We start from the raw sequence: 14,790 nt of genomic DNA, 5'->3' as shown, positions 1-14,790 counted from the left end.
GATGGCAAACTTCCTTTCTTTCCATGTCAGACTTTTAATTGGTATCTATAATAAATTCAGCAAAAATCGTGATGAGTTGATAAATTTTATGATTTTTTGAAACAAATTCAAAAAATCATAGAATTGATCAACTAAGTATGATTGGTAATGAATTTTGCATTAAGTTTACAATTACAAAGACTGAAATTGAAAAAAAATCTTCTATCGATAGATGTCTGATTAACGCATTTATGAATTAATTTTTTTTTTTTAATATAAAATTTATCAACCAATAATTAATTTTGCTGAAATCATCATGAAGTTCCCAATTAAAAAGACTGGCATCGAAAAAAAACGAATTTTTCCGTCCACAGATGCCCGAATAATGCATTTTCACATTCTCATCTAATGAGAAGGTATTGGTTTTATGTAATATTTCAATTTTTAGGTTTTCATAAAATGTTCACGTTTTGAGACCAACTGAGTCAGAAAAAACGATTTTTACGAAGGTGTTTGTCTGTCTGTCTGTAGTTAAAATCATTTTCAAAAAATTGATCAGATTGGATTCTGCTTTGGCACACTTTTTCAAGGCCTAAAAAGAAAGAACAAGTTCGTGAACCAGCTATTTTGGATCAAAATTAAAAAAGTGAGCACGTTTTCAAAATTTTGAAGACCACATTTTTTCAATATTTCAAAATTCTATGAGTACTATGTACTATGAATAACCATTCATAGTACTCAAAATCCTAAACAATTTATCCTAATGATTTTTTTCTATAAAAAGAAAATAATTAGAACTAGAGTATTTTCAAAATAAAAAAATAAAAAAACTAAAATGAACATTTGAAGCCAAACAACGCATGCTATGAAAAAAAGTAAAAAGAACAAAAACGTTGATTTTTAAAAGCCCTACAAGATCGTCATAACAAATTTTTTGATTTGGTCGAAAAGTTGAAAATTCAAAGTTTGATCGTACCTCAACTTTTTGAAACCACATTTTTTCAAGATTTTAAAATTATATGAACGGTTATTTAAGTACTCAGAAACCCAAACAATTTATCCTAATGGCTTTTCTATAAAAAGGAAATTATCAGAGTTAAAGCATTTTCAAAATCAAAAAAAAAAAAAAACAACTAAAATGAACATTTTAGGCCAAACAACGCATGATATGAAAAAAAGTCAAGAGAAGAAAAACGTTGATTTTTGAAAGCCCTACAAAATGGTTATAACAAATTTTTTAATTTGGTTGAAAAGTTGAAAATTCAAAATTTGATCGTATTTAACTTTTCGAAACCAAATTTTTTTCAGGATTTCAAAATTCTATGAACGGTTATTCATCGTACTCATTAACTTAAACAATTTATCCTCATGACTTTTTTCTGTAAAAAGTAAATTATCAGTTAGAGAATTTTCAAAATAAAAAAATAAATAAATAAAATGAACATTTTAAGCCAAACAACGCATGATGTGAAAAAAAGTCAAGGGAAGAAAAAGGTTGATTTTTGAAAGCCCTGCCATATTATCATAACAACTTTTCTCATTTGGACGAAAAGATGAAAATTAAAAATTTCATCATACCAAAAATCTTTAAAACCACATTTTTCAAGATTTTAAAATTCGATGTGCTGCTATTTATAGTGCTCAGAAACTTAAACAATTTATTCTTGTGACTTTTTTCTATTAAAAGAAAATTACCAGAATTAGAGAATTTTTTCAAATAAAAAAACAACTAAAATGAACATTTCAAGCCAAAGAACGCACGATATGAACAAAAGTCAAGAGAAAACAAACGTTAATTTTTGAAAGCCCTACAAAATTATCATAACAAATTTTTTGATTTGGTCAAAAATTTAGAGTTTTATCGTACGAAAAATAATGAAAAATCCAAAAAGTCCGCTTTTTGGTCAAACTATGCAAGATACAAAAAAATTCAATAAACTAAAATTACGCGCCCTAAAAAGATCTACAAATTTTTTAAGGAACACTTTTAGATAGGACGCATAGTTTTTGTTTTAAGTCGTAAAAAGGAATATTACAACTTAATTAAATTTTTGGACTAATGACATAAGCTACAAAAAAACTTGTCTATCCAAAAAAAGGCTACAAATGTTTATTATTACGGTTTTATAGGATGTGTAGTTTTTGCTTATCCGTAAATGAATCAAACTAAAAAGATTAATTTTTTGACAGACAACGCAAGCTATGAAAAAAAGAAATAGACTTATTCAAGTTTTTCGTGAATAAAAAATATCATTCAAAATAAAAATATTAAATTTGTTTGAAAAAACGATACAAGGTATGAACTTAAATTACCAGACAAAAGTTGTTCGCCTAAAAAGATCTATAAATTTATTATTAATCATTTTTCGATTGGACGAGTAGATCTTCTTTTAATCGTAAAATATAAGATAAAAAATGCAAAAATGAACTGTTTGGAAAAAGCACAGAAAAGACGAAAGAGGACATAGGCTTCTATATAAGTACCTGTATTAGACCCTATGCAGATGGGCAGTAGTTTTTATTTAATCGTAAAAACAACATTAAAAACAAAAAATTGTAAAAACAAGGAAATAAGAATTAGTATGATTTAATTTTTATGCATATTATGAATTGTAATGATATATATTTATTGAAATGATACATGTTTCACAGCAGCTTAGAATACAATTTAAAGCAAAATAAGAAAGAAATACCAAAATAATCATGATAAATACAATTTTCTTTTTATTTTGCAATTTTTTAATAAGTCATACCAGGCAGAGTTACATAAAAATGTATTATAATTGATATAAAAGTGTTGTGTATAATGTAGAAAAGTTTACATGTTGGACAAAATCAAGTACGAAGCACGAGATACGTGATGAGAATGTGTTCGTTAAAGCCAAAAGAGTTTTAATAAAAGAGAGTTCAAAATCACAAAATTACAGTTGTCGGTCCGTTTACCTTTGATTTTAAAAGGTCTGTGCCCGATTGCGGAAGACATGCAAAGACCAAGTGCGGAGTGCGAATGTCATCAGTCGCGTGCCGTAGGTGCGCTCAAACTCTCTTTTAACAAAAGACAATTCACAATTACAAAATCACAGTGGTGGATGTTTCGAGTCTTAATTTTAAAATGTTTGCGCAAGAATGTGCGAAAATATAAAGACCGAGCGCGTAGCGCGAGGTTAATACAGAATCCAGCGCGAAGTGCGAGATAAATACAACATCGAGCGCGAAGCGCGAGAACTAACAGTTACGCGCACTAGGGGCGCTCCAACTTGCGAGCGAAACGAGCCGCGCGCGCACGATGAGAATGTGCCCGCATAGCGGACAGATTTTTTTGTTAAATTTGTTTTAAAAAATCATAAAATTGATAAACAAATGATGAATTTTTCTGAAATGCAATATAACTTGAAAAAACGTATAATTACTTAAAATCGTAGAAAACATTTTTACAAAAATAATTTGTTCACAACATTTTTTTTCTTCATTGAGATTCAGGAAAATTATACGTATTGTTTGACGAAATTTTTATTGTATGATATAGGATAGAACGTAAAAGGTATTCTTTTATCAATGCATACATTTTCCTTATAGTCTTTCAGAAATACATTCATATACTTAAGAAATTAACAACTTATAACCTTCAAGATCATAGAAAGAAAAGAAACTTTATAGCTTCGAACAAAAATTATTGAAAGTAACCAATTTTTCACTCCAAATACAGACTTCATTGACAACAGGGGCATGAACACGCGGACCGCGGAACGACGCCATCAGAAAATGATTAAGGCCGGTACAAAAACTACACACTCTCTACACGTTAGCTGAAACTAGCTAGTAATTTAACGCAATCTGCAAAAGGCAACGCATTCCGGACTCCTGAGATGCCACCCTTACGCGTAATTGGTGTTTTTTTTACGTGAAATACATGATTCAAGTATTTTACGTAGAAAACAGGTAAAATACCTAATAAATTATATGCCAAAATGGCCGACCAGTAGAACTGTGCATAACCTCACTTTTTGAATTTCTGGTACAGGCAGTCGTAGGATTTCTTTTTCCAATGCCAATATTTTTAATTACAAGATAATAATGTCAACTAAACTGAAACAGAGCAAACATAAAAATACTTCGGGCTGCCATATATTCCATGTGATGAGATTAATTTGAAACGTATACAAGCAAATAAAAATCATCAAAATATACACTGATAAACCAATTTCATCATAATAAACTTATGTAACTATGTGATTTTGTTAATTTATTTCATTCATTTCAAGGGATGTTTACAATGGGCTACATATACGCGTAATTTACATCGTGTAAGAAACTAGACATTTAAAGTACCTAGTAATTTAACGCAAACAACTACGTAAATTACCTGGGGTATTTTACTTACCCATCCCTGTAAATTACCTTACATCATGCATTACGTGTTACAATGGGCATAGGAAACACGGGACTAGGCATGCCATCATAACTTAGGCGAGCGGGGAGAATTCCATGAGCGGGGAGAGCCGCCATCTTACGATGTGACATTTGATTATGCGCATGAGCATTTTTGCCGACAAACTGTGCATGGAAATATAAACATGTGGGCGCTGCCATATTTGTCGCGGGACATCAAAAGGTGGCGGACCTCCCCCTCATTGGATCACCCCCGCAATGGCATGCCTAGTCCCTTGTTTCCTATGTCCATGCATGTGGCCTTATGGAAGGTTCAAATTTAAAGTTACGAGCGGAAGACATTTTCTAAAGTGGCTACCGAAAGAAAGTCACCTTTTATTGACTATTGGTTGCAATTTACTTTCTCGTCGTGGAATATATCAGTTTTAATAATCTAACTTAATCTCGATTGGATCGTGATCTGTAGGACGGTTTCATTACTTTGTGAAGATGATACGACGGGAGTTTTAAACGACTGACTGATGCTGGCTACCAAAGGTTGAGCAAGTGTGTGCATTCGTGGCGTGGCATTTTGAAAAATTATACTTTTTCTGATCAGGGTGTACTTATTCGTTATCCGAGCAGTGAAAATCAGAATCAAAGATGTTGCATTGCTACTGAAGAACATTCTATTTTATGAGACGCTATTTGTCTATTGCAAAAGTCTTTTTCGGTAGCATTTATTGTCAAAGCGAATAAGACTTTCAGTGACATAGAAAGTAATAAAATACAGTTGCTGGCAACTGTCTATCTTTCCATGATGCCCTATGTGTATTTACCTGCATGTCACTTATCCAATTTTTAGGCACGCGCAGCATATTAATGGTCCAATGAAAGAAATTGCAGGCTAAAACGATAGAACTAACGTGCGCGCAGTGATTTTTTTCTTTGTTATGAAACACACGATTAAAAATGATAAATGAGTAATGGAGGTGAATTGGATGCGTAAAATAAAGTTCAAAGTGTTAGTTCTGAAGTAAAGTGAAATTCCTTGTTGATGAAGACAAAAACTACAATAGAGTTCTGGATAGGCTGTCTCCTTAAAATCTGGATTACGCGGGAGAAACGAAGATATCCGAGTTTTTGCCGGTTCATAAAAAAAGGTAATTTTTTGCGGAGTAGCTAAATCGATCGACACGTCTGGCATAATGAGGAGGAGAATACGTTATTTCGCCCTGACGGGCGAAATAACTAGCCGAATCTACAAGACGGACCTATGATTGCAATAAACAATTAGAATGAGAATTGCATAAACTAAAAGTGTATACAAAATATTGGAAATATTTCAGTGTATTTTACGATACTTAACCTCAAATATGACCCTTTTCTCTCAAGATGTCAGTGATGGGAGAACGCGGATATCTCTGGCATGCACATTAGTGACTCCTGTATACATATTTTATGTAGCTGAAGTTCCGAACGTTCAAATGAACGAAATATTTTTCTCCATTTTTATTTAATCCATCAATATTCTTTCAACTGCATTTTAAAGTATGCATTATAATTCTGTTTCAATAATAAGTGAATTCCAATATAAATGAACAAACATGCCGGTTTTTCAAAACGAAGTGTATACACTGTCGATACCGGTAAAAAAATTACCGGTACCGACAATTTTTTTTTCCGGTTTTTTAGAAAGTATATTTCTAGCAAGATAGCGGCAGAGCGCGCATATTCATGGAATTCGTGGAATTCATGAAATTCAGGGAATTCATTAAATTCAAGGAATTATTGCAATTCAAGGAATTATTGCAATTCAATGAATTCATGGAATTCTTGCAAGTCAATGAAATCATGGCATTCAAGGAATTATGCAATTTAAGGAACGTTGTGACTACCCTGCTGGTGCCGGCAACATTGCATGTTGCCGGCTTTTTTCCTTTTTCTTTTTTTTACATTTTTTTGTAATCGTATACTGATGTATGTTGATGCGCTGATTATAAAACATATTTATTATTATAAAGCATATTTTAAGCATATGAAAGGGACTTTTACACATTTTAGAGTAAGGCCATGTAATTGAGGAGTTATTTTGATAGTTTTTGGCTTTTGACGCGTTGAACGAAACGTTCTATGTATAAATCACACTTTATCGTCGATTTTCGACTCGAGAATTACTATTGACGTCTCGTAGGGGCGGAAATGCATCCATGTGTCTATTAGCAGAAATAATGTAAGATCGCACGCCTACTCCTATTCCAATGCCTCGTAAGGGCAGGTAGGCACCCCTGTGACTGGTCGCAGAAATAATGAAAGGTCGCACCCCTACCCCTTTTTCAACATCTCGTGGGGGCAGGTAAGCGCCCTTATGACTGGTCAAAGAAATAATTTAAGTTCGCACCCCTACCCTTTTTCCAACGCCACGTGGGGACGGGTACGTACCCTTGTGACTGGTCACAGAAATAATGTAAGGTTGCTTCCCTACCTTATTCCAACGCCACATAAGGGCGGGAAGGCACCCCTGTCACTGGTCACAGAAATAATTTACGTCTTTAAAGAATTCGTGGTATTCACGAAATCCAAGGAATTCATGGAATTGAAATTTTTATAACTTTTCTTCAACATCTCATGGGGAGGGGGACTAGAAGACACCCCTGTGGCTGTTCACAGAAATAATTTTGATCAAAATACTTACCCTTTTCGAACAACGTGTTGTCGGACTAGAAGGCACCTCTGTGACTGGTCACAGAAATAACATTTTTCCACGGCTTTAGTCTGGGAAACAAACTAGCAAAATGGCCATTCATTGTTACGATCTTTTGATTTTGATACACTAGGTGTGGTTTTACATTTTCTTTCCGGTGGCTCTTACCCCACTGAAAAAACCTTGTTTTATAACACGGTAAATTAAAAGTAATTATAACTCAATAAAAAACTGTATAAAGGCGTTCATTTTGACGGTTTTCTGATTTTGATACATTAGGGGTGGTTTTACATTTTCTTTCCGGCCGCTCTTACCCCACTGAAAAAACTTGTTTTATAACAAGGTAAATTAAAAGTATTTTTAACCTGAAAAAAATGTATAAATGCGTTCATTTTTACGATTTTCTGATTTTGATACTCTAGGGGTCGTTTTACATTTTGTTTCCGGCGGCTCTTACCCCACTGGAAAAACTGTTCTATAACAAGGGAAATTAAAAGTATTTTTCACTTGAAAAAAAACTGTATAAAGGAGTTCATTTTGACTATTCTCTGATTTTGATACACTAGCGGTGGTTTTAAAATTTCTTTCCGGTGGCTCTTACCCCCCTGAAGAAAGTTGTTCTATAACAAGGTAAATTAAAAGTATTTTAAACTTAAAAATAAACTGTATATAGGCGGTCTTTTCGACGATTTTCTGATTTTGATACACTTGGGGTGGTTTTACATTTTCTTTCCGGCGGCTCTTACCCCACTGAAAAAACTTGTTCTATAACAAGCTATATTAAAAGTATTTTTATGTGGATAAACTACTGTATAAAGGCGGTCATTTCGACGATATTCTGATTTTGATACACTAGGGGTGGTTTTCATTATTCTTTTCGAAGGCTCTTACCCCACTGAAAAAGCTGGTTCTATAGCAAGGTAAATTAAAAGTATTTTTCACTTGAAAAAAAACTGTATAAAGGCGGTCTTTTCGGCGATTTTCTGATTTTGATACGCTAGGGGTGGTTTTAAATATTCTTTCCGGTGGCTCTCACGCGATTGGAAAAACTTGTTCTATAACTAGGTAAATTGAAAGTATTTTTGTCTCGATAAAAAACTGTATAAAGGCGGTCTTTTCGACGATTTTCTGACTTTGTTCCGCTAGCGGTGGTTTTAAATATTCTTTCCGGCGGCTCTTACGCCACTGAAAAAACTTGTTATATAATTAGGTAAATTGAAAGTATTTTTATCTCGCTAAAAAACTGTATAAAGGCGGTCATTTCGACGATATTCTGATTTTGATACACTAGGAGTGGTTTTACATATTCTTTCCGGCGGCTCTTACACCCCTGAAAAAACTTGTTCTATAACAAGGTAAATTAACCGTATTTTTAAACCGAAAAAAACTGTATAAAGGCGTTCATTGTTACGATTTTATGATTTTGATACACTAGGGGTGGTTTTACGTATTCTTTCCGGCGGCTCTTACCCCACTGAAAAAACTAGTTCTATAACAAGGTAAATTAAAAGAATTTTTGCTTGAAAAAAAAACACTATAAAGGCGGTCTTTTCGACGATATTCTGATTTTGATGCACTAGGGGTGGTTTTAAATATTCTTTCCGGCGGATTTTACGCCACTGAAAAAACTTTTTCTACAACAAGGTAAATTGAAAGTATTTTCATCTCGATAAAAAACTGTATAAAGGCGGTCAGTTCGACGATATTCTGATTTTGATATACTAGGGGTGGTTTTACATTTTCTTTCCGGCGGCTCTTACCCCACTGCAAAAACTTTTTCTATAACAAGGTGAATTAAAAGTATTTTTAATACGAAAAAAGACTGTAGAAAGGCATTCATTTTGACGATTTTCTCATGTTTATACAATGGGGGTGGTTTTAAATATTCTTTCCGGTGGCTGTTACCCCACTGAAAAAACTTGTTCTATAACAAGTCAAGTTAAAAGTGTTTTTAACTAAAAAAAACTGTATAAAGGCGTTCTTTTCGACGATTTTCTGACTTTGTTACGCTAGGGGTGGTTTTAAATATTCTTTCCGGCGACTCTTGCCCCCCTGAAAAAACTTGTTCTATAACAAGGTAAATTAAAAGTATTTTTAACTTGAAAAAAACTGTATGAAGGCGTTCATTTTGACGATTTTCTGATTTTGATACTCAAGGGGTCGTTTTACATTTTCTTTCCGGCGGCTTTCACCCTACTGGAAAAACTTGTTTTATAACAAGGTGAATTGAATGTATTTTTAATTCGAAGAACAAACTGTATAAAAACGGTCATTTCGACGATTTTCTGATTTTGATACACTAAGGGTGGTTTTACATTTTCTTTCCGGCGGCTCTTACCCCACTGAAAAAACTTGTTCTATAACAAGGTAAATTAAAAGTATTTTTAACACGAAAAAAGACTGTATAAAGGCGTTCATTTTGACGATTTTCTGATTTTGATACACTGGGAGTGGTTTTAAATTTTCTTTCCGGTGGCCCTTACCCCACTGAAAAATCTTGTTCTATAACAAGGTAAATTAAAAGTATTTTTAACTTGAAAAAAACTGTATGAAGGCGTTCATTTTGACGATTTTCTGATTTTGATACTCAAGGGGTCGTTTTACATTTTCTTTCCGGCGGCGCTTGCCCCACTGAAAAAACTTGTTTTGCGACATGGTAAATTAACACTTATCTTTTTTTGGATAAAAAAGTGTATAAAGACGGTCGTTCGGCATATTCTGTGTTGCCCCTATCTGCATTACATTTTAGGGTGTTTTGCCCGTAAAAAATTTTTTTTTGTGATTTTTTCGTATAATACTCATTTTTATGCTTAGCTGAACTAATTCCGCTATTCTAATTTCAGAAAAAAAAATATTTTTTTTTTTTCATTTCGTTGATTTGAACGTTCGGAACTTCAGGTACATATAAAATATATATTTTTTAAATATGAGTTCAGAAAAATGAGGTATCTGTTGCTCATGTTATGAGTTATGAGCTAGCGCGGCTAGCTTCGTTCGCAAGTTTGAGCGCGACTGTTGGTTCTCGCGCTTCGCACTCGATGCTGCATTTGTCTCGCTCTTTGCGCTCGGTCTTTGTATTTGCCGCACATTTCAGCACAGACCTATTAAGGTTAACGAACCGAACATCGACAACTGTAATTTGGTGATTGTGAATTCTCCTTTGTTAAGGCTTCTTCGGCTTTAACGAACACATTCTCATCACGTATCTCGTGCTTCGCACTCGATTTTGTCCAAAATGTTAACTTTTTTATATTATGTTTAACACTTCTGTATCAAACTAATAATACATTTATTCAGATTATTTAGCAATAGACAGTTTTCACAGAACACTAATGCCTTTTCATTATGATGAGAATGTAATAATACATCATTTTTGTGCGACAAAAATTTGAATTTTCGATTTTGTAACAAAATTCAAAAAGTTGTTATGATAATGCGAACGATCATATCTATGTAAGAGATGTGATATGCAGTTTGAAGCACAACCTTTCAAACTAACCTATCCAGAATTTTGATTCGCTTGTTCAAAACCAGAATTGAGAAAAGTGTTTTTGGTAAAAAGCAATGGTTGTGGACTTTATAACTGTGGAAAGACAAATGCTTTGCTGGTTCTAATGATACATCAAAATGGACTAAGATTTAAAAATATTTATGTCTACTCAAAATCTCTAAAACAACGAAAGTAGGAATTTTTGGCAAAACCCTTCAATCAGTAGATGGCGTTGAGTACTGACCTTTCAATAAGTATGAATTGGTTATAATACCAAGTGAAGAAAAACCAAATTCAGTAATTGTATATGATGATGTGGCTTGTAACAAACAAGATAATACAAGAGCATTCTTCTCAATGGTTAGGCAAGGATGTTGACTCTTTTGACCTGAGTCAGACATTCCCATATTCCTAAACATCTTGCACGCAATAATATTAATTTGCTAGTGGTATTTAAAAAAGATGAAATGAAACTAAAGCATAAGTTTTAGTCAGACCTATATTCATGGTAATTTTAATTTTCTTAAAAGTAAAGCCTTGCTTAAACTTTTATTTTAAAAAGTTCCCAAAGAGGCCTACATAACTGACATTGAATTTGACAATTATAGACAAATTATCATTAAAACAATAGCTTATAAAAAAAATTATAAACTAGATAAACCAAGATATATAGATAGACGAAGTAAAAGCCGCAATTCCATATCAGGCGAAGGTATGATCCCGCAACACATGATTTCTAGAGAGGGAAGTCGGATGGATTACGTTTACTGGGAGGTCACGAATTATTTGGTAGGTCTATTACGCTTACCGCTATCATCTCAAGCAGCTGGAAATACAAGTCTCACAAATGAAATTATATCAATTATTGAAAAACTACGAAAAGCTGAAGCTAAAGAGTAGCTTGATGCTGTAAATCTGAATATGATACAAAATTTGATACAACGTGAACTTTAGACTATCTACGACATTATAGCTGCTTTGCGAACTAAAGTAGTTAATAATAAAATGTGGCCGTCCGCGGAGAAAGGGACCTTACGCGCCAAAGCTGAACTTTACAGTACGGGTGATCGTAGCCGAGTCCATAAGCAGGAATTTTAGTAGTGGACGAGGCGTCAACGAAAAGCACCACCACCACTTACCACTACATCTTTAAGCGCGAGCCAGTGGTGCTCACGGACACAGCGCATAACAGCTGTAGCGGTAAGTAGTGGGGCTGGATTTCGTAAACCTCTCGTTCGGTCTCCGACTACGTTTATCATGCCTATATTTGCAGCTTAATAACAAAAAAAGTAATCAACTTAAAAAATTTCTGACTTTTGCAAATGAAAGAGCAACTCAAAAACCACCGATTGGTGTAAAAACTTAAAAATCGATTTTTGGCGCGTAAGGCCCCTTTCTTCGCGGACCGTCACATATGATGACTGAAACTTTGGAACATTCCACATATAAACTTTTTAAAATTGTGAAAATTGATGCTGAATCAATTAAAAAACTATTGTATCGAAAGTCAGAGATCATCAATCAAGTAGACAACTGACTGAACGTACTCAAAAATGGATGTTGAGAAGCTACCTGGCAAGCTGATCTTGTTAAAATACAGCGATATGAGACAATAAACGAAGGATACAAGTAAATCTTAACTGTCATGGATACATTTTCAAAATTTGCTTGCCTGTTCCTGTTAAATCCAAAAAGAGTGAAGATGTAGCTGCAGCCATGGAATCTATACTTGACAAAGGACGCGTACTAAAAAATGTACGTGTTAATAGAGGTAAAGAATTTCACAACTCGCATTTTGAAAATCTGCTTAGACGATATAAGGTGAATTTGTACTCGACATTTATAGATTTGAAAGCATCAATTTGCGATCGATTTAATAGTGCCTTAAAGAATAACGTTTAGATGCAGTTTAGCTTGCAGGATAATTATAAGTGGATAGATAGTAGTTTTTTTTAGAAAAGCTACACACTGAATTGGGCAACAGGAATATCTACTATAAGTCACGTTGAGAATATCGAACCAGTGACGTATATGTTTAAAGATTATCAAGGTAAAGCTATTGCAGGCAGTTTTTGTGTGCAAGAACTGGGTCGAATGAGAAACAGACATTTATCTTGTGTAAAGAGTACTGAAAAAACGTGGAAATTATCTGTAAAATGATTAGGTTTTGACGAATAGCAAAATAGTTGTATAGATAAGTCTAGTTTATAAGTATCTTTTTTATTAATTTTAAGTTTTTTCTGGATAAAGTTGATGATTTTGAAACATACATATCTTTTTACTTACACATCTACCTACCCTTAATCTATATGTATTCCGATTTTCTTACTAATAGCATATATGAAATTTTAATGTATAAAGGCACCATTCACACGTATGAGTTCTGCTAATTTCTCAATCACATCTTCACACACATTCTGATTATGAAAAGTAATCATTCCTAGAAACAGACTTTCAAATCGCATGGAATTAGTAAATATAAGTTGTTTAATTACATTACTCTTTAAACTTACATAATTTTCACACACGGTGATTTCACATTACATCAAACACCTTCAGCGATGGTTTCAATTATTGCATTTTTTGTGCGTTGAAACGGCACAACACTCTGTTCCAGAAGATACTGATCTTCAGGATTCAGGGTTACACTTACACGAGGATGACTGGTCTGCAGTTTCACTGATGAGGCGAGCTTTTCGTCTTTTTTAAATTCAGCGCCGACGATAATTTGTTCCGTAAATTACGAGTTCAGATTGTACGTAGTTGCGTGTAGCATTTGATTTCGAGGAGTATGAGACATGATGATGTTGATCTTGACTGAGAGTGGTTTTGTTTAATATCAAGAAATCCATTTCTTTTTTCACTGCTTTGTATCTTCAAGATTCACAGTTTTAAATTTCCTTGTTATAATTTGTAAATCTGTTCGCACTTGTATCACTTGTTTTAGTTCTTGAATATTCTTCAGGAATACGTTCTTGAATATTCTTTAGGAATACGTTTAAATGACTTTTTAGCTCTTGCTATTTTTCTTCTTCACAGTATGACATTTGGCAACAAACTGAAGAAAGAGAAGAACTGCCCCCTTCCTTATAGACGCTTATCCCCTCTACCAAATGTTTAGAAAGTTTTTGTGTAGTATTGCACTATCTGATGAAATAATTAACATGAGAGTTAAAAAATACTTTTTTAAACGTTTACTAAATTTTATTTCAATTAATCTTTCCCTTCTTCATCTGTGTCAACTCTTTCAACCTTGACAAAATATGGTAATTCTGTAGATAACAGGATTCCAGGAACTACCATAATAGCATTAGAATGAAATTTTGCTTACCCGGAATCATTTAACATTATATGAAATGACGCCTCTCTAGCGCATGATGTCGACAAACATCAAAGAGAATTTTATTCTTGAGAATATCAAAGGAATGTACAAACAATGAATTTTTTGATAAAATCAGAGACTGAGAAACTCTAGACTTATGTTTTTGTTTAATTCTTGGAAAGATATGACGTCAGCTTCCTGTCGGCAAATATTAAAGTCAGTACCGCGAATCTAAATAAAACCGATAAGGAATTTAATATTGAAAGTAACCAAGAATTTAAGTTAAACGGGCGACGCATAGTTGTGGAATGTCTAAACAATTCATTCGTTTATAAAAGCAAAGTCTGATTATCGTACGCCTAACGTTTCTTCATTGATATTAAAATATATACCTAATTTCATCTCTGACGAATGGTGTCGGCGCGCAATAAAGCCAGCTATTAGTCATTGAGAAGTTAGTAGATCTTGACAATTTTCAATGTAAGATGACACTATTGCGATATACATTAAACCCTTCACTGTGGGCCCAAAATATGTCGTACGTCCTACTAAATGTATTTCACTAAAACTGGCACTAAGTGGTTATTTCGGTTACTGAATACGAATTCAAGGCTAAGATTTGGATGAAAATTAGTAAAAGGGAGTTATTTAGGACGCTGAATAGGAATTCAACGTCCAAGTTTGCATTTTCTCAAAGACCGCCAACTCGATAGATTTATAAAAACTTTTGGTCACCATATTGGTTCCGCCATTTTAAATTTTAGAATTCTGATACCGTACTTGGATTTAGAGACAGAAAAAAACTTTAACACAGCAAATTTAATGAAAGTCGGCCAATTTTACGTGAATTCGATCTAGCATGTTGGATCCGCTATTTTGAATTTTGGAATTCTGATGCCAGATCCGGATTGAGTCAATTCATTAGGA

General features: G+C 33.6%; 1 protein-coding gene across 2 annotated transcripts in view; it reads left to right on the top strand.

Annotated features, from left to right (window-relative positions):
* Nucleotides 1-4,644: 4,644 nt before the first annotated feature.
* The window catches only part of LOC117174167 (putative uncharacterized protein DDB_G0271606), a 255,406-nt gene continuing 245,260 nt past the window's right edge, over nt 4,645-14,790 (top strand). For both annotated transcript variants that reach the window (XM_033362995.1, XM_033362994.1), the window contains exon 1: nt 4,645-5,510. In XM_033362995.1, the coding sequence (XP_033218886.1) occupies nt 5,405-5,510 (106 nt within the window). In that variant the 5' untranslated portion in view covers nt 4,645-5,404. The remainder of the gene's footprint in view (nt 5,511-14,790) is intronic.

This window comes from Belonocnema kinseyi, chromosome 6 (assembly GCF_010883055.1).
Source record: "Belonocnema kinseyi isolate 2016_QV_RU_SX_M_011 chromosome 6, B_treatae_v1, whole genome shotgun sequence".
Lineage (NCBI taxonomy): Eukaryota > Metazoa > Arthropoda > Insecta > Hymenoptera > Cynipidae > Belonocnema > Belonocnema kinseyi.
Note: the sequence above shows the minus strand (reverse complement) of the source record. Positions and strands in the feature narration are given on the sequence as shown.